This window comes from Kryptolebias marmoratus, linkage group LG6 (assembly GCF_001649575.2).
Source record: "Kryptolebias marmoratus isolate JLee-2015 linkage group LG6, ASM164957v2, whole genome shotgun sequence".
NCBI lineage: Eukaryota > Metazoa > Chordata > Actinopteri > Cyprinodontiformes > Rivulidae > Kryptolebias > Kryptolebias marmoratus.
The window spans coordinates 4,581,026-4,608,742 of NC_051435.1; the positions used below are offsets into that span (position 1 = coordinate 4,581,026).

At 39.0% G+C, this 27,717-nt stretch overlaps 1 protein-coding gene across 8 annotated transcripts in view; it reads right to left on the reverse strand.

Moving 5' to 3' along the window:
* adarb1b (adenosine deaminase RNA specific B1b) overlaps positions 1-27,717 on the reverse strand; it is a 102,052-nt gene that overhangs the window by 20,253 nt on the left and 54,082 nt on the right. For 3 of the 8 annotated variants that reach the window (XM_017420716.3, XM_017420715.3, XM_037975955.1), the window contains 2 exons: positions 22,480-22,514; positions 315-389 (listed from right to left, as the gene is read on the reverse strand). In XM_017420716.3, coding sequence (XP_017276205.1) covers positions 315-342 — 28 coding nt within the window. In that variant the 5' untranslated portion in view covers positions 343-389; positions 22,480-22,514. Of the gene's footprint in view, positions 1-314; positions 390-21,557; positions 21,822-22,479; positions 22,628-24,799; positions 24,890-27,717 lie in introns of those variants that run through there. The other 5 variants (XM_017420718.3, XM_037975956.1, XM_037975954.1 and 2 more) reach the window with 4 other exon arrangements.

Sequence of the window (27,717 nt, forward strand, 5' to 3'; positions counted from 1 at the left end):
TGACCTGAAGCATCTCAGATGAAATGATAAGCTCGTCTCTAAAAGGTTTTGCTAAAATTAACGTGACACATAAAACAGAGCAAAATAATCAGCTCTTCTGGGGCGTCTATTGGTAGGAGAAGGATAGTTTGCTTTCACAAACTGATTTATACCTGTAGCATGTTTTGTTTTTAATAAATGTGTCACACTGATTACACAACAGCTAAAGAGAGAAGAATAACGCAGGCAGATAGAGATGAGGGAAAGTACAGGCCGACAATAAAATATGGTGACCAATTGTTGCACAAAAAAAGACCAAATCTGAGTGGACTCACTCATATTCTCCTCCTCATCCAGATCCATGGTGTCGGGTTTGTTTTGACCTGAGAGCAGCCTCGCCCCCGCTGCACCTGGGGATTGGAGGACAGAAAGGCAGGTCGGATGAGGACAGACAGAGCGACACATCAGTGCATAAACATATTCGAAGAGCCCGAGCAGCTACAGCGATGATAAATTTCCTGCTTGAGTCACCGGCTCGCACACACAAAGAAACATGCACACACTGCGGTGTGTGAGCAGGTCCTGATGTAAGCATATAAATATTCAGAGACGGAGAGATATCAAGGTGAGGGAAGGGGCCAGGGCTGACAGGCCTTAATAGCAGGAGCAGTCTATTGTGACTTTAATATCCCTGCGATTAGACCTCATTTCCCAGTGCCTGCTGAGAGATATACAGCTAGTGACATGGCCAAGTCGCTCCACTGCTGCACACATGTGACTTATCCCAAGGTGGAATGAGCGATTAAAGCTTCATTAAGCCCTCAAACCAACACTGAACCAAATCAGTTTCTGTAATCTGAACTGTTTAACACCTACTGACAACGTTGCATCAGCATTTCTTACCTCAGATTTTCTGCAACTTTTAGTTTGCTGAGATGTTTAAACAATTGATTCCAAATGTAAAAATGAGTAACTCGTTAAAGCCTACAAAAAGAAAATCTATTACATGAACACCAGCATCCATGTAATGTAATTTTAGATGAACTGCATCGTGGACATGAACAATTTTCAAATGGTAAAAAAGTAACTTTTTAAAAGTTAATCTGTTAAACATGTTGCAGTAAAGCTGTGTTTTTACGTCTTTTACATCCTTTATTTGCTGACTCTTGAAAAATATATGTCTGTAAATAAAAGCTGAAGTTATCTAACATGACTGTCTTTAGTAATGACTTTAAAACATTTGATTTGTGGCGTTTTTGAGCATTTATGTTAATCGTTGGTCAACCTGTGATTAATGGGGTTTTGTGACAGCTGTTTTTGTGCACACTATATTTAGCATGAAAAAAAAGTTTAATTATGTAAAATAGTCAAGTCATCAAGTTTCAAAATAATCAAAATGCATCAATAACTGTTTTATAATTGCATTGCAGCTGTCTGAATGACAATCAGATTGAACCAATGGGTGCCTTAAGATTCTGAAAAACAATTCTCCAAGTTGGAAATAAATGAAAAACCTTTTTGTTTTTATTTTAGAGCCAATGCTCAGATAGATTCGGCCTATTGCTACTTTTCAGCTGTCCAGTAAATCAGTTTCAGCTCCCAACTAATTTCGGCCCGTGCAGTTGTAGCTGAGGTCTGTGCAGAAACGCGAGGCTCTGCCCTCCGGCACGCTAACCTGTGTGCTGCCATATTATCACCAACACAGAGGGACACTGGAGTTGATTTTTATGCATCATTTCAGCCAGGTAATGTAAATTTTTTCAAAGTCCTCAAGAAAATACATCATCAGAAAGTTAAGCCATTTGGAAAATTCCACCACTGGGCTCGTGCTTCATGTCACTGCAAAGCAAAGAGTTTTACAGGAGTTTCACCTGCATGACTCAGCTGGAAAACTAGCCCCTAAAAGGTTACAGAAGGAAAAAAAATGTAGCTGAAAACAGAGCAGATGTGCTCAGATTGACAGACTACAAAGGGAGAAAGTAAAAAACTGCAAAGAGAGAAGAACACCATAAAATAACAGAGACAGCAGAAAAAAGATGGCACCGTGATACAGAACAAATTGTGCTGATTCTACTTTCTATCTGCCTTCCATCAGTGCCCCCATTTCTCAGCCAGACACTGTCTTAAGCTCAAGTAAATGGGCTAATTAATCTGGGCTAATGGTGGGTGACAGCAAATATGCTAGCACAATTATCACCCTATTAACGATTCATATTCCAACACATAATTGAAAATGAAAAGGTGGGGTGAAGGGAGTACGGATGGGTGAAGGTCCAACAGAATGGAAGATGAGAGTCATTTTTCTCAGGTAGCAGGAGCCAGGTGCCCCACGTCTCGACACGCTCATGCAGAACCGAAATCGACACTCCAGACCCGTTACTTCTGCCGCACGTGATGCGATACAGTTTTTTGTTTCCAGTGTTTGAAATACGGACGCATTAAAGCTGCCATATGAGCACAAAACCAAATGTAAAACACGACTGTGGTCTCATTCATATATTTTTATTTTCTTATTATTTCTCTGAAATGCACAGAGTGGGCTGTGTCGCCTAATCAGCGCCCAATGCAAATGTGTCTGTCAGTTTTGATTTTCATAAATCTGTAAATAATTCTGAAATCAGGCGCAATCACTGGCTCAAGTTTCACAGAAAAGTCAGAGTGTGTGGGATGTGTGCCTTGATCAGTAAACTGGGATGTGAAAGGCCGAACATTCAATCTACTCTGTTACCTATAACATAACCTTTTTGTGTTTGGAAATACATCTATACCTCTTGTATTTAAACAATGTGTTGGGTTTTGCAATTTATCATAAAATATATATATTGAAACATGATTATTAGGACAAATCAGGGCTGTATGAAAGCTGTTTGTTGGTATGAACGGATACTAAGCCAAAGTTTACCTAAAGTGCCAAACTGGATTGATTCTTAGCAAAATTAAAAAAACTTATTGTACAACAAGCTCAACGTGAGTTAAAAACCACTAACAGATTGTCCAACAGGTTTAGTTTAAAACAGGGGTGGCCAATCCTGGTCCTCGAGGGCCACTATCCTGCATGTTTTCCTTGTTTCTCTGCTCCAACACACCTGATTCAGAGGTTAAATCATCTCTTCATGTTCTGCAGAAGCCTGTTAATCACCCATTGATTCATATCAGGTGTGTTGGAGCAGAGAAACAAGGAAAACATGCAGGATGGTGACCCTGAGGACCAGGATTGGACAACCCTGGTTAAAAATTAACGTCATTTAAATCCATTTGGTTGGATAGTTTGAACAAAGTATGAAACTTATTTTAGTCACCATATTACACATTGTATCTGAGAGGCTGCCCATACGTATGTTTTTTATTGCTTTTAGTGTGGTGTCTACAGGAAAACAGATTTTAAGGATACCCAAAATGGTAAATTCTTTTCAAAACAAATTTCAGTGTGAGAAAACAAAACAAAACATGTGGACAGATGAAATGCAGCCTTCTCAAAACGACGCCACAGGCCAGGTTACTACAGCGTCTTTGGTCGTTTTTGTGTAGATGAAGAGAATCTTGTTAACAAAGATATTTTTTTAGAAAGAACAAATAAAACAATTGTTTTGGAAAAGCTGTTTCCATGTGGACAAGGCCTAACCCATCACAGAAAAATAAAACTTTGCATTGCTGCTCCTTTTGCAAACTGATTGGTGTTCAGATTTTCAGCCGTTCCTTCAAACATAAAGGCCTGACGATAAGATAATGTTTACTACTTCCTTTTGACAACCCAATGATATGCTTCTTATTCAAACTAACTTCAAATAAAGACATCTTGTGGTTCACTTTTAGTGTGTTTAAACATATTTCCTCAAGAAGTCAATGGCAATGTCCAGGAAATGTAAATCAGGAGACTTTAAAAATGGATGCTTCCTCTGTGGTGTTGATCTCTGGGCACTGAAGCTGCCAGAACTAATTTGGGAATTTGCCCACATGTGAAATTATGAAACACTGAGAAGCAGGACAGTATCTAAGATTTGACTACATTTGAACCCAAATAACAGAAGCAGGGAATTTAAAGTGAGTCAAAAGAATAAAAGCCGAGAGCCGCCGACTATCTCCCTCCGCTTGAATAAACGATAAAACGTCATCAAGCTGTTGTGGTTCCAGGTAATTCTGAGTGGACGCCAAGGGAGGCAGGGAAGGAGAAAGATGAGAAAGAAGATGAAAAGCCTCAAATTCAATCTGGCATGGTGAGAGGGGTGGAGGGGGGAAATAAGGCGTTTTTGATTTGTCTCTCATCCCTCGCCTGCGCTGTGACGGAGCGATAGAGCGTCGTCACTGAGGAGGGAGTGCCAGCAGTGGCCGACTGACGGGAGGAGGTGGGGTGGACGGGCAGGAGCGTGGAAAGGTAAAGGTGAGTGAAGATCAGAGGATGAGAAGATAGAAAATACAATCCTATTCCAAGTAAAAGAGAATCATTATCTCCTTTAAAAGGGAGGGAGATGGAATGGTTTGCCCTTGGCAGGCCGAGCAGTCCATACTGTAGCAACCAGCGCGTCTATGAAAGGTCAGCATTATACCGTTTTCTATGAAAACACGTTCAGAGCCGTAAAATGGCATAAAAAAGACACAATCAAGCTTGTAGGAAGCGCTAATCTGAAATGACTACAAAATAATTATGCATTCTCTGAGTCATTGCCTGAGATTTCTAAGCCATGACCTTTTAAAAAATGAAATGGTTTATCTCAAAAAGTTTATCCATTTATTACAAGAACATGTTTTTTTCCCGTGGTTTACTTCGGTAAATTTTGCAGTGCACCACTGGGCGGTCACAGTAAAGGGTAGGAGTGTCACAGAGCACATCAGAAAATTACTAAACTACTACCAGGCGAACTGCAGGGTAGGGGAAGAATCGCCACAATCACTATGATCACATTTCTTTTTTTTTTTTTTGTCTTTGCTCTTGAAAATCAAACACAAGTTTATGTGCATTTCCACGCATACAAGCAAACAATCAAAGAGATTTTAGCGCCTCGGGGAAAATGTTTACCGTCTACAATCTTCTGTAGCTTCTCTTCACTGGTGTTTTTCTCCAACATAATAGCTTGTTTTCAACTCGAAAAACATTATCTTCATCTCACACAATGGAAATGCCCAGGACTGATGCCAAATGGCAGCCTGGTGGAGAATATATTTAATCTGTTTTCAGACCAGGGAGGCAATGATGTGTCCTGTTTTTTGTAACAATATCATTTCTTGCTACCTCACTGGCAATTCAACTACAACTCCTTTAGTTTTAGACTTATTTCCTACACTTATTTGCTGACCTTTCACGACAAATGGTAAGTGACGGCTCCTAAAACACACAGGACATGGGTCAGCCTCACTCATGAGACAGTTCGAACTCCTCCACAGCTTTAGAGTCAAGTCTGCTCTCACTGTTATTTGCTGACCAGTCAGTTTGAATTTGGGAGGCAGGTTCTTTCCACTTCAGGTCGGGACAACAGTCCAAACTACTCTTACAAGGCGAGAAGAGTTAGACCTTTCTGAGCAATAAACGCCTTAAAACCCTGTCAACTTTGGGGTCTGGGATTGGTAAATGTAAAATTATTTTTACCATTTCCCCTAGCATGTGCACTGGAAGTGGCTTACTTGTACTTTTCATGTAAATAAAAATCCGCACTGATTGTGTTGTGCAGGTGTTCCCCTGTGTTTACACGGTACAGCCTGTTCTTTCCCAGTTATCCACTGTGACCATATTTTTGCATTATTATGCAACTTATTAGAGTTGGATTATGCAACACAGTGCTGCCTTTGACTGTAGATGATTCAATATGGCTCACAATGATACTCATCCATACCTCTAAGGAACGGCATATCGCTGGTTTGAATTTTGCGTCGGAAATAATGAAGAATCAAACGGATATTCCCTCTTTTGTCATCTAGACAATAAATGTTCAAATGAAGAAAAAGCACACACCAAAAAGAACAAAAGCTCCAGTTTGTATTCGTGATTACAAAACAATTGTCTCTTTAATGAAATTGTGGTTTCTAATTAGTGCTTCTCATTCGTCTTAATTTGTGATTCTAAACTCATAAGGTAGGAAAGTTTTAAAAGGTCTTTTTTTTTTTCCTTTCACTTAAACTATGTGGGTTTTCTTTAGCTGAAAAACTAATTTAAAGAGAAGATTATGAATTGACTGTATCTGAGTGACTGCAAGGCTACAATTTAACAAGATTGGTAATAAAATGATTGAACAGAAGATTTAATTGATAAAACCACCTCAGCTTTTAATGCAGACAGAACTATGAAACTGAAAGTGTAGCAGGAAATTAAATTGCACACGGCTTTTTTCAAAGGATGAACTTGCTTGTAAGTAATATATTCAGCAGATCTGCCTGGAATAGCGTGAGAGCATCACCAGAGTTTCAGATAGCACTTCTGTCAGACGAGCTCCATTAAAAGACAACAGCCTTTTTTCCTGACATACCATAACCGACTGATCAGAGACCAGCTCAAAAACCACCAGCAGATGTTGGACCACCATACATCTTCACATACAGTAAATGCACCAGTGTGCTCAAAAACGGCATCTTCACATCAAAAGATTCCTCCGTTTCAAGCCGTGGTTTTGATTAGACTCTTGGCCTTTAACTTGTTTTTTACCCTGATTTTCAAAGCTCCATTATAATTTATCAGTGTCTAGGAATATATTTTGTAATGCGTCAAACCAAAACGCTTGGCAAAGAATTGTATTACTTTAGTGAAGAAATAAATTAGGTTTACAGTATTGTAAAAAAGCTTGGATTTCAGTAAATCCGGCACAAATGTTGATCAGTCTGACAGATAATCTATTAAAACACCAAACAACAACAACAAGAAAAAGAGCCATTACAGCTCAGTTTTGAACGATTTGTTTCAAAAGAATAATCAAATAATTTGTTGTGAATTTTATAGTTTAATGTAATCATATTTCATTCGTGTTTGTGGACTGAGCTCTGAAACAAAGAGCTACAACACCTGCTTGTCCAAATGTTTCATTTACTGTGATTTATTTCTTAAAACTTTCTTTAAGAAATTATAATTTGTATAGAGTCGTTAATATACTGTATGTGTAGTTTAGATAGACAACAACTCAGATGAATCTGCTTGTGTAGAAATCTAACTTATAACAGAAACAGCCAATGTATAAAACAATTACTGCTAATTTTTAAACAACTGAACAAAAGGCCTTCTGGTTTTTATTGACAGATCTGCACAGATTAGTTTTGTTTTTCCAGGCATTTTCAAAATAAACTCCAAAGGACTGAAAGAACTACAGAGATGTAACTGTACTCTACAATAAGAAACATTTAAAGCCGCCACCAACAATTCAAAGTTCCCCATTTAGGGCCAAATTAACAATTATTCTTTTATAATTCTTTATATTTTTTAACAAACAACTTGCTTGGCCGACAGTCTGTTTACCTGACTGCTGATGCCTGTTTTGCTATTTGCTACAAAAACAACAACAAAACAGGACTTGGTGGTTAATGAACCAATACAGATGCTCAGGTGGGAGTTAAAAGAGAAAGAAATGGGCGCTGCCCCCACATTCCCACCGTCATTTCAGCCCCTGTGGACCAGCTAATTTAGACGTATTCCTAATGTTAGTGAGGCCAATTAACTGGACACAAGGCCTCAGTTACCAGTTATAAATTATCCTCCTCGTTAGTTTGCTTTTCATTGTTAATAATTTTCCATTATACATAACCAAAAATCTAGTTATTCTTTTAGAATGACTGTAGTTTGGTAAATTATAGAGAAAAATCTTTGTTGTTGCTTCCTAAATATAAACACTGAATAAATATAAAATACCCTCTGAACTATTTTTTTTTGTCAATTTGATCCCAAACTTAAGAGTCACTATTATTAAACATGACAGCAATGAGTTTCTTAGCTTATTAGCTATTAAAATCTCACTGCACATAAAAACAAAACAACTTGCTGCCATTCTCTAAAGAACTGATCCAATCTGAAGAAGCAGAGAGGTGTGGGAAAAGCAGCGAATCAACCTTTTATTGTGTTCCAGCTTTTTATACCTGACAGTCAGTCATTCATCATCATGGAGTGAAAGTAGTAAAGGTAAGAAGAAAAAAAATGTGGTGAAAACAGAGTCAGAGTATCAATATGAATTTTTTATTTGATGGATTTTATGGAAGGGCTGCATTTCAGACGGCTGGCAGAGTCAAGGTTCAAGGAAAAATGAAGGCAGAGAAAGATTAGGGAGGCAGGAAAGAGATAATGGTGTCCCTGGATATATATATATATATATATATATATATAATAAAACAACTATTTTTATTTTTTTTTTGCAGCATACAGACCTGTTTTGGTTTCCTCATGTTTTGCCGTTTCTGATTTTATTGATTTTCCCTCTGAATCCACACACACCTCTCCTCCCGGGCAAAACCAAAACAAGTTTTTGGGAGTGTTTTGTTACTTCAACAAAATATTGATTTATAAATATGAAAGATTGAGGTAGTTTTTTTTTCTTTTACTGTAGTACTTGGTTAAAATCACTTTGTCAGCCTCGGTTCTTCTTGACAATGATCCAACCAGTTTTGCAAACCCTTATTGTGAAAGTCTCCTCCATTTGTTTAGGCTCAAATATTCAAACCCCATTTTCGAAGAGAATTTCTCCTTTAACTTGCATCTTAAAGTTCTCAGAACAGCATTTTTTTCACCTTTTTAATATAGCAAAAATAAGGAAAATATTTTGCCATGTCTTTATCTCCTCTAGACCGGATCCTGTAATGTTCTCATAGCTGGGTGTACCACAGCTCTTTAAAAATCTTACAGCTGGTTTAAAAAATGCTGCCGCCGGAGTTATACCTGGTTCCACAAGAAGAGAGCACATTTCTCCTGTAGTGGCTTTCCTACATCGTCTGCTGAGTTTAGCGTCACTTTAGAAATTCTTCTAATAACTTCCAAAGTCCTTAATGGTCAAGGCTGGTCATAAATCAACAACCTCTTCCCTCCAAATCACCAGTCTCAGCTTTTATGCTCGCAGAAGAAAAACTCGCTTCCTGTCCTGAGGACCAGCAGGTCCAGATTTAGAGGCAGAACCTTTAGTTATCAGGTTCCTGTCCTGTGGAACCAGCTCCCAGTCTGGATATGAGATTCTGAGTTTCACAACTAATCTTAAAACCAACATTATTAATCTAGTGGACAAAGAAGAAAACAATTAGAAGTTAAAATAAAAAAATCAAAACTTCTAATTGTTTTTTTCTTTGTCCACTTTTATTGTATGTTTTTATTTCTGTCTCTGCCTCTGTAAAGCACTTTGAGTTGCCTGGAAATTGGAAAGTGTTCTATAAAGAAAGACTTCAACAAAGCCTTAGAGTTGAATAGTTTCTTTCTCTGTCCATGTACTCGAACACAAAGTCCTAATTAGTGGAGAACTGGACCGATGATCGTATTTTTGTAAAGTCTGGCCTGTATGGTTTGAGTGCTTCAGAAGTTTTTGAGCATCTTTCCGTAGAACAGTGCCTCAATGCTTTGCAGGGATTTGTATTCATCTCATGGCTTTAATTTAACTCTGACCAACCTCAGACACTCAGACTTTACAAAGATGGATCTCCAACTTCTTATGTCTCTTTGGTGAATTTTTAAGTGGATTCTAGTACAGCTATAAAAGTATTTGAAAGAAAACTGACAATAGTATGAAGTAACAGCTCAAAACAATTAGTAATAATGGAATATTCCAGATTGTTTTCTTTAATTAAGTAAGAAATCACACCTAAAATCTTTTACATTTCCACTGTGGTGAAATAGACATGAACTAAAAAGAAAAACATAATAAAATGTGAAACACTTGAGCAGGTCTTAAACCTCCATATACATGTTGCTGCGATCTAATCTTTGCCATGTGAAGAAACGGCTCTAAAACAGAAAGTTCTTCTTTCCTTTAGGATGGAAACTCTCTCTCACGTATCGTTTCTTTAGACACAATCATGACTCGTTTCTCACCCCACACGTATAATGTACAATCTCATCTTTACTTTTCTTTCTTCCTTCGATAATTTTCCAATAATGCACCCAGATACAAACACACAAACTTCTCAGGCTGACTTCAGACGGGGTCATAAATCACCGGAGCGGGTGGCCATGAATCCCTGCAGGATTCGCGGGGCTGTGGGAGGGCATTCAGCATGGCTGCTGGACCAAAGAAGCAGCTACCGCTAAACAGCCGCCGCTGCTTTTTGCGTCCTTCGAGGCCATAAGGACCCACTGCTCTGCTTCTGATCATTAAACACTACCAACTGCTGACATCAGAGGAAACAAAAATACAGTTTAAATAAAGAAATATCAGTTGTTGAATAAAAACAAAACATTTTATTCAAACTTACTTCTGTAAGTAATGCACATCTAATTTTTATTCTCTTCTGATTTTTAAGGTTAGTACAGTCAGATACTGAAAAGACTTTCTCCCCACTGGTGTCTACTGACGCTGTAAATAAAAAAAATCATTATCGACTCTACATTTCTGTTCTTCTATTTTGATTCGGTGTCATCATATGGCTGAATCTTGTGACCATCCTTCATTATATTCCAATCTACCCACAGTATAGACTTAACTCATTTAAGGCACAACATTTCCTATTTCCAATTTGCACAAATAAGAAAAACCAAGGCAGACAACAACTCCAGCGACACTTGTATCATTGAGAGAAAAACTAAAAACAGACCTACTTAGTGTTTTCCCTAAAGTCCTTCATCAGTTTCATCAAGGGTTTTGAAACATGACTGGATAAATTTTATAATTTTCTCATATTCTGATGCAAAGCAGTCTGAAAGAGCTCTACATTCAAAACAAAAGTCATAAAACTATTTGATAAAGTATACATCATACAGTATAAACTGAAAATATAAAAGACAAAAAAAAACATTTCAGGTATATTCTGTTTAAATATGAACTTTCTGAAGTTTTATGATGGTTTTAACAACATACATGTCTGTCACAGATGCTTTTTCCAGTGGATTAGTGCAGAATGTGGTATTGGCACCAATAACATCCACCTCTAGGGAATCCAGAAGTAAACATCTGCTTTAAAAGCTGAACATGGCCTGTTTTAGAATGTTTGTGTCAAACGCAGAGTTTGATGCAGAGTAAAATAAATACCAATTAGATTAGAAAGTGTGGGGCTTTCTGGAATAAGACTAACAGAGAGAAAGATTTTATCTCATTAAGTAAATCATAATTAGTTATGTATGCGAGTCTCTTCTCACTGCCTTCATAGAAGCACACAGACTCCAAAAATTGGCCATAGACATATTTTAATGTGTATATATGTATATATGTTCTGTGTCTTCACAACACTTGTCCTGCTGGCTCATATTTAGGTGTTTAGAAGTTAAGTGGACCTATAGAAATACCAGCTCCTGAACTGGTTACGTAGATTTAGAGCTGGATGATCCTTAATGGCAAAGACGGTGAACTGATTCCAAGCCCTGCCAAAGAAAGACAGCGAACCTCGAGCTGCTTCTGATGATGGATGAGCACGACGCATGGCTGCCCCACCACCTCTGATATGTGTGACAGTTGGGTGAATGAAAAACACGTTTTATAGCACTTCGGAAAACCTACAAAACCTTATAAAGCAGCACAAATTCTAAATTATCATATTTGTTTAATAGCTTCAGCGCTAATTGTTAGCAGGACAGACCCGTGACTCTCTACCAATTGTTTAGGACACAGGAAAATACCACCTAAAGGATTCTGCCCATCATGTTGAAGGACTAAAAGCAGTACCGTACTTTAATAGTAGTTAATAGTATATTATAAACAAAAATCAGAGGAAAAAATGTGGGTATTGATTGAAAAGATCTCTACATATATTTATAGTATACCTCATCTTTTTTTCCTTGGAGGTAAAGTTGTAGGAGAGAAAGTTGCATCGGTGGCAAAAGTAGAGAACCAGTGTAGGAAGAGGAGGAAGAGATCGAACACGACTGAGAGACCAAACTGAGCAATCGAAGATGAGGGGAAAGGAGGAGATGAAGAAAAAAAAGGGGGCAAGGAAAGGAAAAGAAACAGGACAGAGACAAATAGCCATGGGAAATGGCTGTTGCAGGAGAGCCCACCTGTGAGACAACCCTCTCAGCAGCCCTAACACAGACTGATAGGCCCACCAGGCAGCAACATCGCCCCAATCCATTTCATTTCTCTGATTTTTCCTTTATTCTCAAAGCAAAAACCACATTTTCAAACCACATCTAGCCTTACCCAACTCACCTGAACATCTAGTTATTAAAATTCATGTATTCTCAGAAAATAAACAGATCTTTAGGCAGATTTTCTGGTCTGCTGATTGATTAGATGTAAAATTAACCCGATTTTCACTTATTTCTTCAGCCCTTAAAAGCATAAACTGGATAACCCAGGCTGTGACAAGATAGTATAGGTAATATCAGATGATAACATCATAACATACAATATCAGTAATAAGAAGCAGGGAAGTTTATTCAAAAGACACAAAGTAGATGCAAAACTGGGCGTTCAAAGCAGGAAGAAACGGAAAATAACGACAGGAAGGGGTACAGGTAAGAACGCAAGGATCATCGTTAACTGTCGATGTATGCAGTCAGATAAGTGAGTGCCACTGTCACCGTTCTACAGTCCCATTACTTTCCCCAATAAGGCTTTGGCAGCCCAGTGATTACCACAAGAAAAGTGTGAGAGTGTGGAAGAATCTTAATAGAAACAGGTTCGGGGATTTTTTTTCTTTCTGTAAAGCGAGAAGTCTCCCCCCTTCCCCTTCCTCCTCCTCCTCCTCCTCCTCCTCCTCCTCCTACCTGAGGTGATGTCTCCAGGCAGTGACCAGGTAATGCAGTGTAATGGAGGACACGTGTGGGCACCGGTGGCCTAATGGAGAGGGGTCCAGGCAGAAAGGGGAACGCCTGTCGTGCTTCCAGATTGAAACTGATGGGCCAAAGTGAAGGGGCTGCAGAGTACCCTCCACCCAACATGACCCCTCCAACCTCATCAGATACACTTACACATGAGCACACACACACACACACCTTAAATCAGAGTCCATTATTCAATTTAGCCCTTCTAATGACCAGTGAATTAGACTGCCAGAAGTCATTTGCCTTCTGAGCCCCACACTTGGATGTATGGACTTCCCTCCACTCTGCATATTAAGAGGCAGCCATTCAGACAGCGACACCCGATGAGCCTCCTCCAATCAGTACATTTATAGGCTTGGATGAGAAAGATATCAGAGGCAATGGGCTCTTAATAAAAAAAAATCGCTCATTTTTTAGAGAAGAATCAAACTCAATAGTAAAGTGTCAGAACAGAGACGTGCAAACAGACAAACGACTGTGTTTTTTAAATAAAAAGACAGGATTTGGTGAAAATGATGGCTACAGACAGTTCTTTTATGTCTTTACTAAAACAAATCCAGGCCTGTGTGAGGTGTTATTGATTTATTTTGTCACAAAGCAAATTCCCAAATCAAGTCTTCCTATAAAATTTAGTATGAACTGAAACAGAGTATGGCAACTATCACAAAACAGTGCTGTGCAAAAGTTTTAATCGCCCCTTGTTTCTTCATATTTTTCTTCAGAAGAGCCAGATTTCTTGTAATCTTCAAAGTAGTCTTGTTTAATGGATTACCATGCTTTGCCAAGGCCTTTCCATATTTTTTCTTTGAACATAGTCTACTTCTGTTCACATAGTTTTTTGTTGCTGTCCTTTTACCTGACCATGACAGCATATAGTGCCCAAACAACAAGAAAAGGGAACAAGTAAAGGACAAAATAAGTGTCAGGAGTAAAAAAAATGTATATCTACAGCAGATAAATGGTATCTGAAAGTTATGTTTTAAGAAACAGATTAAAGAAAACCAACAAAGCCCTGATACAAGACCTGGGGGATTCATCATCCATCAGTTGATCGTTTTCTGTATGACAAATTTTCAGCTAATCGCTCTTTGGGAATCATCTTGTTGGTGCTGAAATATATTTCTATTTGTGTCAAACTGTGTTAACTTTGGTATTTCTTCAATACATGTAGCTAAAGAAATGGAAGCGCCACAAGGAAAATTGGTAAATTCAGTTTAAAACTGGTTCTCTCCTCAGTCATCTCAACACAACACTGGCTAATGCGTTGAGTTTAGAAGCCTTTCTATGTCTGAATGACTCATAGATCAGAGTTAAGTAGATTAAACCAAAAATACATATATTTCTATGAAAAAAAGTCAGGTGTTGAAATAAAAAGAAAATGAATTAAAAATCTGGTTACATGGCAACTATGGACTTCATCAAAAATGGTGCATCTGTTCTCAAAGACAATTCTGGGATGACTAATGATGTATTAAAGTGCATTTTCTAGGAGAATAATAGAATTACTGCCTCTTGTTGCTTTGCATTTTGGGCTGGGTGTACAACCACAACCTAGAGGCAGGTTTAACAGTCGGATTAACCAGAGCTCAACAACTAAATTAGATTTTTGTGTGTAAAATCCAAACATCTAACCAGAAGGACTCATTTTATTCTGAGTTTTTGGTGTGTGTTCAGTGAGGCTTCACCACGTATGTTTGTCATCAAACAATGTCCTATTTATTTACTTTGTTTTTAAGATTCTTTAGATGCAGGTTTCAGGTTTGATCATAATAAAACTATTTCTGCTTTCTTCCATCTTTTCAAGGTTGTTGGGTGGCTGCCTCTCCTCTTTTTCACTAGGAGCTGTAAAATCTATTTGACAGCTCTGATTTATGACACAGCATAGGAACCGACTGCCTGTGGGGAAAAGAGTGTATGTTTCAGTGTGTCTGGAAGTGAGTGAATGTGCCCGGCTCACAGAGGACCGCCACTGCTGTGCTCAATGTTCAGGGCGGCAAACAGAGCTCACAGGTAGGGGACTTCTGAAAACTCACACGGTCACATAAAACATCCAAGTGGGCGTGCTGCAGAGCTGTGACAGAACCAACAACCGCAGAACAAGCAGCTCAAAGAGAACGGAACTATGCGCCGAAACAAGTGAAATTAAAGGCGAGAACATCTAACAATTATAGTTTCATCAGGAGATATTTTGCTGACAGACAAACAGGGGTGACTGACTCTCAGATACAACCACACAAACGTTAAGCCCAATCTCTGCAAGGCTAACTGAACCGTGCTTCTATAATTAGCTGGCTGAGGCAGCCATCTTGAATTGGGTTGGCTCTAAAAGTTAATCACTTAGTGGTACATCCAGTGATTACTTCCTGACAGCTCCATTAAAAATCATCCAGAGCTTCATGAGATAGTTTGCTAAATGACAAATGAGGCTGACTTTAAACATTTAAGCAACATTTAGGACAAGCTGCTCAGTCTCAGCTACTACCAGGTCAGCATCTGTAAAATGGACTGAATTATACCCATTTTTATGTTTTTTAAGGTTGACTGGCTGCAACACCCATCTTGAATTAGTTTGACTTCAAAAGTTAATCAGTTTAAGATAAGTATAATTACTTTCTAAAAGTTTCATTAAAATTTGCCCGGTCTTACATGAAATAATTTGGTAATACACGCACACACACACACACAAACTTAGGCAAAAACTTTTAGACAGCAGGAAATAATTATTACATACAGAAGTATGAAGTTTAGATTCTATTAAAGACGTGTTCAGAAGAAAATTTGATCAAATTCCCCATCTAATGCGACGCCCATCCAGATTATGCCAAAGGTAGTTTGTCAAATTCAAGGCTAGCTTAGATGAGCCGGGATCCGGGAGGGGAGGTGTGTGCTTTTACGTGCACATGTTTGTGTGTGTGCACGGGGGCCTGGAGGTCTGAAAATAAAATGCAGCGCATGCATGTGAATGCATCCATGTAAAAATTTGTGTGGGACGTTGTCATCCAGGAGCTGAATTTCACACCTTCTGCCCTTTCTGCTGTCGAACAGATGAGGCAGAATTGATGGACAGGTGGGACAGGACAAGGTGGGGAAACAGCCAGATGAAAGAGGCTGAGGCAGCTGACAAAGTGAGGGAGCGGAGGTGTACAGAGAGAGGGTGGCGAGCTGATTTGGCTCTTTCTCTGCACAACTGGCAAAGGTTTCAACCTTGTGTGTTTGTTAGAAAACTCTGACACATACAGTATATGAAGGCAACAGAATAACCACATCTACAGCCCCAATTCTGGAAAGGTTGGGACTGTGTGTAAAATATAAAACAGAATGATTTGCAAATCTCATAAAACCACCTTTTATTCAGGCAGCAACACATCTCAAAGAATCTTGCAATAGGTCCACGTTTCCCTCTGTGAAACATCCCTTCTTCTTTTAAACAAGTCTGTAAACATCTGGACCTGAGGAGAGCAGCTGCTGCAGGTTTTAGAGGGAAAGATGTCCCATTCTGCTCTGTAGAGGATTCTAGCTGTATAACAGTCCTGGGTCTTTTTTTGCTGGACGAGAAAATGTTTGTACTTATACTGTCTATACTTTTCTGCATTGATGGTGCCTTTTCAGAGGCACTAATGCACCCCCATACCATCAGAGAGGCAGGCTTTTGAATGGTGAGTCAGATGACCCCTCTCCTCTTTAGTAAAATAATTTAAAAACTTTAATTGCTCTGACCACAAACCAGTTTTTCCACTTTGCCTCAGTCGATTAGCAGCGTTTCTGGATGCTGTTCACATCTGGCTTCTTCTCTGCCTAATAGAGCTTTAAGCAGCATTTGTGGATGGCACTGTGAACTGTGTTTACAGACGATGATCTGTGGAAAGGTTCCTGAGCAGAACAGAACCAGAACCTGGTTTTAATGCAGAAGATCACCGACATCCAATATTGACTGTGAGCCTTGACCTTTGAGCTCTTCAGATTCTTCAAATCTTTTAATGATATTAAAAAGCACAAATGATTGGGATATTTTAAGTCTTCCCAATCTTCTGTTGAGGAACATTACTCTGAAATTGTTCTACAACATTTAAACCTCTGCCCATCTTTACTTCTGAGAGATTCATTCTCTTTAAAATGCTCTTTTTAGCCTCAGTCCTCTCACTTACCTGCAGCTCATGAACCTAATTAGTTTCATAGTTTCAACAGTTAATCCACTGTGAATAAAATATGGGTTTGTGAGATTTGCAAATCATTTCATTCTGTTTTTATTTACATTTTACACAACATCCACCAATTTGTTTTTGGAAACTATACAAGTTAAGTTAATCTCGATCTCTGCACACATCCGTAAAATTAAGCTGCCGACAAAACACACCTCAGAGGTTTGAGGTCTCACTAGGGTTTCCTTTCCCCTGCAACAGTCTGTCACAGTCATTAGCAGCGTGCTAATCAAAGCTAATTACATTGAGACAGGGAGACACAACTCATTTCTTATCATGACAGAGTGCTGCTGTGTTTGTAGTGCTCAATGAGGCGGCGCTCATAATCAACAGCTTTTTTTATGTAAGGTAAATGAATGCGACTGTTTTCTGTTTAACTTCTTTTGATGCTGGTGTCAAATGTTAATCATTTTTTCTGTCTATTATTGTGTCTAAATGCGGCAGTTGGGCTTACTCTAAACAAAAACAGCAAAACCATTTACAAGACGCGTTATGTGTTGCAACATTTTAATTATTTTCCAAGAAACATCTAAATAGTTGGTAAAAACACACGTGGATGATTTGAAGGGGGGATAAGTATGACGAGAAAAATGTAAATTGTGCAGAAAGGATGGAAGGTTTTTTTTTTTTAAAGAAAAGTCTTGTTGGAGGAAAAGTCTCCGTCCTCACAGTGAAGGATTGTAAGAGTCAGGCATTGCAGATCCCCCTCCCACACTATTCAAGTTGCAAAAAGCTCATTTTAAAGATTTTGCTGGCATGGCAGAAAAGGCCTCTGTTCTCCATTTTCCATATTTCATATAAGGCCCATTGGAAAGCTTCGTCTGCAAGTGTCATGGTTTGGCACATTTATGAGAGATGCACCGAAGAACTGGGAAGATGTGCTTAAGTTCATCCTTTTGAAAGTCACTGTTCACAGTATGCTAATTCACTTCAGAAAGGTAAGTTTCTTTCACTGCAGCAAATTATTCCATCTGTAATTATTTTTTTAAGCTAAATGTTTCACTGCATTGCAGGATTTTACAAAAGATTAATTTATTTGTACCAATAAACAGAAATTTAAAAGGCAAAAAAAAAAAAAACCCAATAATAATCAAAGGCAGAAAAATGAATAAATAGGAGAAATTCCAATAAGGAGAACTCTATTCACCTAATAGGTCTTATATTACTGCTAACATTGTGATTTGTCTGTGATGAAAAAAACAAAGATGCCTCTAAAATGAACATTAAACCAATCACAATTACAGGTTATTTGAGTAAGAGCCGATATTTGAATCATGCCCGATGAATAAAGCTAATAGGAATATCAGATTTCCATTTTGTTTCCCACTCAACGACTGATCAAAGGTTGGATCTGTTAAACGCTCCTTTAAAAACCTCATCTCTTTGTCCTCTACTCTTCTCCCGTGGACATATTGAAAGCTTTGCTTAGAAAGCCTTCATAAATTGATCAGCCATAACATTATGACTGCTCGCCTGTTATTGAGTAGCACATAATCAGTTCGTCCCCCTTTTCCAATTCTAAAACCAATCCTGAGCAGTCAGGTCAAAGACAAACTACATGTGGGGAGAGTCGGGTACCAGGATGTCAGGAATCAATCCATTTTAGTTTTGGATTAGGATAACGTCTCAAAGATGTCATCAGACTGGTATTAGTAGAATACTTTATAATCATGAAATCCTTAAAGCCTGCTCTTCCATTTACACTTTTTAAACTAACAGCTACACAAGTAATCATGTAAGAAGTGAAGGAATCAAAGACAGAGCAGACTCAAACCAAGAAAATAAAATCATGACCTCGTGTGAGATCTCAGAGGACGTGTTGAGGATGACTCTCAGCTACTAACACACCAAATGTATGCTGAATATCCATTAAACCAATTAATTTATAGTCATTTATGTGTTTAAAAAGGTTGATTAGCTTCGGCAGCCAGCTTGAATTGGACTAAAAACCGTCCAGTAGTTCATGAGGTATTTTACTAACAATCAAACATGTCTGACTCCAACAGTTTAAGATATCGCTCAATGTGCAACGACTCCCAGCTGCTGCCACACCGTGGTGGCCATCTTGAATGGGATTGACTCAACAGTGAATTAGTTGTAGACATACATCCAATAATGACTTGGTGAGAGTTTCATTAGAAACCCAGAGGATCATAAGATGTCTTGCTAAAACAAACAAGCTAAAACACAAAGACATGTTAACAGATTATCATTATCCTTCTTCTTCTCCATTTTTTAAAGTTAGTCTTAAGGAAAAAAGTCTTGTGGCTTTATGTAGGTATCTTAAAGTTGTTGTTTTGTTTTTCCTCAGTCACTGGCTGCTTTCTTATACCTGATGGTTTCAGAAGACTGTCACACTGAAGTTACTTGTTGAAGATATCTATTTGTAATAATCTTTGTCCAGAAGTGTGGGGCTGACACTGCCCTCATGTCACAAAAACTGAGTCAAAACATTCTCAGCTGCTGTCAAATAAATCTGCTGTCTCCAATATTAAACCTCGTCATTACAGCTAGCATTAGCTGCTAACTCTTCAGGCATTTTCAGAAATTCGAACACTGAGCAAACTTTTAAGGAAACCTCTAATATAAGGAATTACAGCTGACTAAGAGAGAAAGCAGAGACACGTTGGGCCAAAGTCTCGCTTCGTCATCGCTTTCCTCTGGCAAAAATAAATAAATAAAGTGCTACTTTCCCTCCCAGGTGATAAGGGAGAGGAAAAAGGCGGGAAACAGACTTGTGTAATACTGATAGACACAGTCAGCCTCTGAGTGAGCGCTGCTCGAGTGCTCAAATCAAAGGCTGAAAATGCATCATCAGCAGCCGTGGATTTATGTGGATGAATGGAGGTGACGGCTGAGGTGGGGTGCTGGTTTGGAGGGTGGTGGATGTCAAAGAAAGTGGCTGAGACACGGCTAATACTGCCAATGAGCTGTGGCCACCTAAGTAATTACTACCTTTGCTGTTTGGCTAATCCCCAGAGCGCAGCAGCAAACTCAGGAGAGAAAAGCTCACAGCTCATCATTTGACTCTACGTATGCAGAGCCACGTCCTGTCTCAGCCACAGACAGCAGAGGAAAATAAAAAACAACATTTCTATGCTCTTCTAAAGAAAAAAAACAATTCTATTAATTAATTGTAAAGTTTAAACATGCAAGAGCTCCAGTTTTGTTTGGGGAAGAGTCTTCAAATTGATGCAGTGCCTGGGCTCTGACAGCCAGTCGATTCAGAAAACTAGTGTTAAATTAATCTGCTGTGTTCCTTGGTGTTAGAACGACACCAGAATCACTCTTAGATGTTTAAATGCAGCACTAAACCTGACCTAACCACTGCTCTAAAAGCTACACAAAACCCAAAAAACAAACCAAACAAAAAAAGCTAAGATTTGATTTGTCCTTAAAAGAATAATTGAACACCAGTGACTCGATTAAAAAAGCATCTTCAGATTTAGATAAATATGAAATTAAAATTTCAGAATGAACAAAAGACCAAACAGATCACCACTGAGTCGAGCACTACGGCAAAGAAAAGAGTCATTAATTACGATCAGATCACCACAGAACTTATTTTTCTTTTTCTTTTGAGAGAAGCTAAAACACAAAAACAGATAAAAGAATTTGCTGAGATGTTGTTTTGAACTTATGACATTTTTTTTAAAGAAAGGACAGGAATGGATGTTTCTGTTTAAGGTGACCTGATTTTTTTATGTCAACTAAAAGGTACTCATCGCAAAGTGATGAAGACCGGTAAAAAAATATCACAAAGGAACAAGATTTTCACATTTATGCTCCCCTCATATCAACTGGTAATTTAAAAGCTAAATTAGAAAATGGCTGCCAAACACGCATTTGTTCACCTATGGAAACCGATGAAGCAACATCTGGGGCGGAAATGTCCTCAGATTTGTTGAGCAAAGTGTGCAGATAAAAGTGTTTTGTTTACATTGAGCGCATTCCCGCGTTTCAGAGCAACAAAACAGTTTATCTGGAAAACTAAACTCTTTCAAACTGCACCATATGGTGCAGGTCAGGATAACCTGTTTTATCTTTGATTTTTATAGTTTGCAAAGAGCAGCTTTACAGAGACGTGTGGCTCATAAACATCTTCCTTTCTTTGTCAGTTCATTCAGAAAATAAATAATCATTAAACAGGTGCACAATATGAGTATATACTAATGGTGTTTCTAAATACGGAGCACTAAAACCACATTTAGACTAAATAATTAATGTGTTGTTATTTGTAGCAACTGACTTTTAGGCATTTTTTATTATAAAGGGTCAATGTGTAACGGTGGGAAATACTGACTCACAGTTTTCAAGTTTAAAATAAACACTTTGAAATGTGTCTCTATTTAAAATCTCCAAACACCAAAACAAAAAAGAGAAATATTCTGTAAAGACCCTAAAAGCTTCTTAGTGTTTATAACAACGAGACATGCAGAAAGAGCCAAACAACATGTTAAAAATGTATGCTACAGTCCAGCTCAGCATGGCGGCGTGTGAACTCTGACTCTGAGGGTTACCTTTGCGTTCGGAGCGTTTCTTCCGCCTTCTCTTAAACTTGCGTCGGATCAGGCAGTAATAGGAGCCCAGACTCTGCGCGTCGTTGGTAAAAAGGGCCATGTTCTGACCCGCACTTCAGTCTAAAACTGAAAAATCCAAACCTAAAAGTGCCAGGACCAGGTAAAAAGTTCAGCTGCTGGAATCCTACAGGGATCACATGATCACTGTCACCTGTCCGCCTCTGACAGCCCGTCCTATCCCGCTCGTCAAGCTTCAGCCTCACAACACCTGCAGCGTTTCTTTGTTTCTACGTCTTCCTACTCTCACATCCAAACTGTCTTTCCATCCCTCCCTCTCTTTCCTCCTCCTCCGTTGACTCCATGTCTGCCCTATCAGGAGCCAGAGAGGGGGGGGGGGAGGCAATGGAGCAGGGTGGGAGAAGGAAGGAGGGGTCGAGACTAGAGGGGAGACTCGTGTTTCAGATTATTAAGAATGAACACTTCTTCTTGTTTAGATCCCGCTCAACTTCCCTCACTTGTTTGTCGAAGCACCATCAGTCATTATGCCCGTTTTGAGCTTTAAACATACTTTAAATACAAACCAGAGCTCCAACACGCAGGCAGAAATCATCTTTGCATGAAATATAAACCGGCTTAATGCAACATCTGCAATGATAAAATTAATTTTCACGCTAAAACTTAAAGTCTTCCTCTCTGTTAAGAGGCTCAGCAAGTGTTACAAGAAGAGGCCACAGAGAAAGAAGTACTCTGCCTCCCTCTAGTGGTTTTCTTCTGCAGTTGCATCTCTTCCAGTAACAAACTAAGTTAAATTACTGCTTATGGTAGGTAAATAAATCTGTTACTTTAACTGTCATACCAACAAGTCTGTATTAAAGCATTACACATGTGTTAAGTAGAAGGGAAAGTAGAAAAAAAAACTCACCTTTGACTCTGTAGAAACGTCTGTGACTGGAAAACCTGGCAGAGACAGAAAGAGAATATTTTCCAGGTAACTAAACAGCAGGCTGCTGGCTGACCGAGACGTTCTTGTCACACATCTGGACCATCAGTACATCAGTTTTACAGATGTGCTGCAGGAAAACGAGAGGGAAGGGACAAATAAAGGAGCCCTGACTGCTTTAACTCCATTTTATTTTGTAAAAATAATCATAGAAAACAAAGATAATTAACATTGTGAATTAAAATATATAAAACCACTAAGTACTCACTGGGGGCTTATTATTGCCTCCTTTCACAGTTACTTTACTATTTTAACCAAATAACCTAAAGTATTTTACATTTTGATCAGTTATTTAATGCCTTAAAATAAGCAGAACCATCCTCAAATGTAATATTTCTACATCTATCAAGGTGCAGCACAGGTATCAGTCTGTATCAGCAGGTGGTTTAGTTGACCTATTTGCTTAAACACTAAATGACTTCATCATATAAACCACTGCAAACAATATAGAGCGACATGTTTCCAGTATTTTAAAGCTCTGTCTGTGTTAACACCTACATAAACTTCAGCGACAGCACACACTAATGCTAAATACTGCTTGTTTGAGTCTCTTTTTTTACATGTTTCTTAAGCAAATTGAAAGAAATATCGTTTCAAGCAACCTGCAAAGTCAGCAGAACTGCCAACTTCCCACTCCGTAAGAATCTCACAGGAACAGCGATGTAAAAAAAAGTCAACAGTGACTGAACGGGAAAGTCTCAAACTGTGCTCAGTAATGAGACAAAGTAAGATTTAACCATTCTTACATTCCCTAAAGGTACACAGAGTTAAAGCACATCCTGGCCTGATTATGCAGCACATCAGTCGACTATTTCAGACAAAAATCCAACTTTAGAATCAGTAAAAGTTGAGGTTTTTGCAGTTTTGTTAAATAACCTGTCACACCTTTTCCAGTTTTAAAGAAGACAAGTCCTCCCATGAAAAGATGTCTGCTTATTAATTAATTTATGCTGTAAGATTTAAAGTTTACTAAACAATATCCTCACTTTAAAACACCAACATGTAAACTGGTTCATGGGCTGATTCGTCTTCCTGCAAGTAAATAACATTTTTTATAAAATTTGCAATTTAAATTTGGTCACGTCAAACCTCAATATTTTCAGAGACAGACTAAGAAAAATTACTGGAAGTCCACGGGGCTAAAAATAGCAGACGTGAGAACAAAAAGGCCTTGAAGCTCCGCTGCCTTTCTGCTCGATGTGCTGGAGTGACCGGGAGCAGAGACGATAGGAAGAGAGCGCAAAACAAAAAGGAAGGGAAATAATGGACACATAAAAGCCTGAGAGGAACAAAGAAAACAAGAGGCAGGGATACTGGGAAAAACAAACAATTAAATAATAAAAAATAAAGTGGAAATGGGGAAATTTAAACGAGGCGAGCAGGTTGACTTAAACAAAGATACAACTTTTTTACAATAACACTGAAGAGATGTGAGAGTTCTAACTTACAGGGTTGTTTAAGATCAACCGCTTCATGTATCGTGTTCTTCAAACGCAAGTGAAAGCTTTTCAGGGAGATATTTGCCTGTTAGATGCATAAAAGCAAAGAAGAAAAGCAAAAGATTGATGGTTGGAATAAAAACAGAAACGAGAGACGGCTAATAGATACGGTAAATATACTCCAGATGTAAATTCATTCATGCTTCTGTGGAGAAGCATCACCGGGTCACACGTTTGTTAACTTTGTTTTCTGAAATCAAAACCAGTCGGCCCGCTTCCTTCAAAAATGTCATTTAGAGACAAGCAAGACTAAACCCAGCAAGGAGCATGTGATACTGGAAAGGGAAGGGGAGGAAGAGGAGGGGAGGCGCCCCGCCCTGGCGTTTCCAGCACAGGCTGACTGGAGATGAAGAACGAGGCAGCGGCGACGCAGCCAACGCTCCGCGGCTTCCCGCACCGAATTAAAGGCGTTCCAGACGTAAATAACAGCTGGAGCTCTGGCGGCCTTCGCTGTGGTTTAGCAGCGAAACACAACCCTTGACGAAAAACAACCTCCTAAACAATTTTACAGGAATGAAACCGAGGCTACTGTGGCGAGCCCTCGGATGCACTCGGATTAAACTAAAACGCAAAAAGCTCTAAAAACAGATCAAAAGGAGATGGTTTCTGTGTTTCTGAACCTAAGACAAATTTAAAAACCTGTTCCAGAAATAAGGCTCAACATTAGAGTAGCTGGTTGTCTTCCATTCAACCAATCGAGCTGCATAAACAAACCGAGTTGAAGAAGAGCAGAAAAGACAAACCTCAGTCTGTGTCAGCCTTCAGGTGCTGAAGAATTGTTGAACATAAGCCTATTTTTAGCCAGCATATTTAAGCTCCACATTCAAGCAGTGATCAGAAGACGAAGTGAAGGAGCACCTAAAAACCGAAGCCGCAGATACGACGAGCGAGTTCCGCAGAGCCTGAATACCTAAATCTGAAGGCAGATGAAAAATGTCCAGACCAGAGTGGAGGCTCATCGCCTTGTGAGGAAGTCAGCGACGCTCGCTGGACCTCATCTTCTGCTCCAAGAGTTTGGCAAGAAGACAGAGGATGTGTGGAAGAGATTAGCAGAAACAGACAACCTGAGCCTTTTACAAACAACGTGACTAAACGTGACTGGAGGTTCATCACACTGCATGTTGTAACATTTTTAGTTTAGTTCCCTTTTTTCTTCCATTCTTTGCCTGCTCCCTCCCACAGCGAGCCAACTCACACAAACAATTTGGTAACAGTTTTGTGTCAGATGCCCTTCCTGAAGCAACCTGGGCTCGAACCACCGGCCTCAGAATGAAGAGACCGTGGCGCTGACCACCGAGCTGCCCCTCCTTTAATCACTGTATGATCACTTAGTTCAGTACTGCAGCCAGAAGCTCCTCTGACCCGTCACATGATCACACTTAGGTACAATTTCATAACAGGCAACAACAAAAAATGAACTGCAACCAAACACACAACATCTCACACACACACACACACACATATGAGCTGAACGCATCAGAACAGACTTAAATGACCAGACTAATACAGCCTTTGTCACATAGAGAACACAGCCTTTATAGACTGTTTAGGTTTATTTTAAACAGGGAGATTGATAAATTGACCAATGGGGGGGAGGGGCCTGTGATGCATTAGAAGCACCTGGGAAAGCTAAACTCCTGCTGAATTTGATGCTTATGCTAAAAAACAGCTGTTAAAATTTATACTCACTGTTTGCTATGTAGTCCTTTTTGATATTGCACGAGGGAAAAGTCACGATATATCGTTTATATTCGAGATATCATCCACCCAAAGTAAAAGAAAATGTTGGGGTGTGGTGGAACGAGACCGCTCAAAAACATGACAAGGGAAAGCAGATAATTTACAGAAAACGATGGACAATAATTAGGTCCGACAGGCTGAGTATATTAAAGTTAGAAACAAAGAAAGGGGAAATCTGCCAACTGATGAGAGCTCGACTATAAACTGTGGCTCTCAGCCTTCAGCCAAAAAATGAGGCCAGCTGATCAATAATGACTGGCCACACACAAAAAAGGCTAGTCAGGGCTACCCCTCCCTCTGACCTACCTTCTGTTACAGACGCATTAACACAAACGAAGAGAGACCGTTTGAATTAAAGCACCGAATCGAATGAATGAGCACACATACGATCCTTTCATTGGAAAATGTTTGTCTGTAATCAGTTTAGGGGAGAAACTAAACATCCTAAAAGTGAGACGTGTGAGGAAACTGCCTCGGTTGTCCGTTCAGAAGCTGGATCATCCTGACTGTCCAGCAGAGGGCAGCGCTGCATCAGGAGGAAGAGGAGGATGATGTAAAGAGCATGAAATAATATTGATGTTTGCTCTCGGTTCATCAGCCTGCAGATCGAGTCGAGTCCTGTAATTGATCCCACTTTTTCATGTTTTACTATATTATACCATCAGACTGAATTAATGAATTGACTTTTCTGTTGCAAAATGAATTAATATCCTGAAAAATTACCACATCATTACCAAACTTGGGCTGCATGTCTGTGAAGTTTAGTGTTCTTCCTCCCATAAAACACACTTTTATTTTCTTACACTACTTCTGTAAGAACCATAATTAAGTTAACTTTTTATTAAATGTGGCTCATAGGCCTTAAAGATGGCAGCAACTCTGTGTTTTAGTGTTATGAAAACTTATTTAAGATTTGCAGTGACTGTTTATGTTCTGAGCAAAAATGTAGAAGTTTTAAATCTTTTTTTTTTTGCCAAATAAAAAGAAAATAATTTTGAAATAAGCAACATCTCATTTACTGTAAAAAACAACAACAACAAACTCAATCAGCTTTACCAAAGACTGACACCAGACTTCTTCACTCCTTTTGTTTTTACACCACTACATGACGTGTTCCTGAAAATACTGGAGATTTTAAAATAAGTCTAATTATGTATTACTGATGTATGTTATTTCAGGAGTGTAAAATAGTAAAAATAGAAAAATAACTAAACAAAACTGGGATTCTGAAACCAAAACCAAACCAAATTCTGGATTTTATGAACTGTTCCAGCCTTAATATAAGCTGCACAACCTTAGTTAGTGTTCCTTCTAACCAGAAACGCTGTTAAATATAACAAAAGAGTCTAAATATTAAAACGCAAATTCAGCTGTGGTGACCAGAAAACAGTGAAGTTGTTGTGGAAACAAATCCACTACAGCCAGCTGATAATTCCCGTTCACCTGGTTGGATCTGTGATGAATCTGATCTGAGCTCCCTGTGAGGCTTCATCCAATCAGGTGAGGAAGCAGCTGGCGGCTCGGCGGCGTTTCAGACACGCCACATGGCCTCTACGCCAACAGCGAGGGTTAGCAGCACTGCATCGAGTTAAAGGAGAAAACAAAACTGGATCCGCAATAAGGTCATTTGGTGAACGGATGGTGGCGTCTGTGACAGACAGGGAGCTGTTGGAGCCATTTTTGTTGTCAGTGGGAGAACAGAGTGAGAAGTTCAACAAGAAGGTGGTAAATTTCTCACAAATTTCATGTGAAGGCACTAACAAGACAGCCTTGTGACTTTTACCAGGGTTCAGAAAAAAAGAAATGGATCATTATTTCTGCTAAAATATGAAGCTGCTATATTTCTCCTCTTCATCGCCCTGTAAAAAAAGGTGGGGGAGAAAAAAGGTCCTTAAATAGGAATGACTTAATTCTTCCTAAG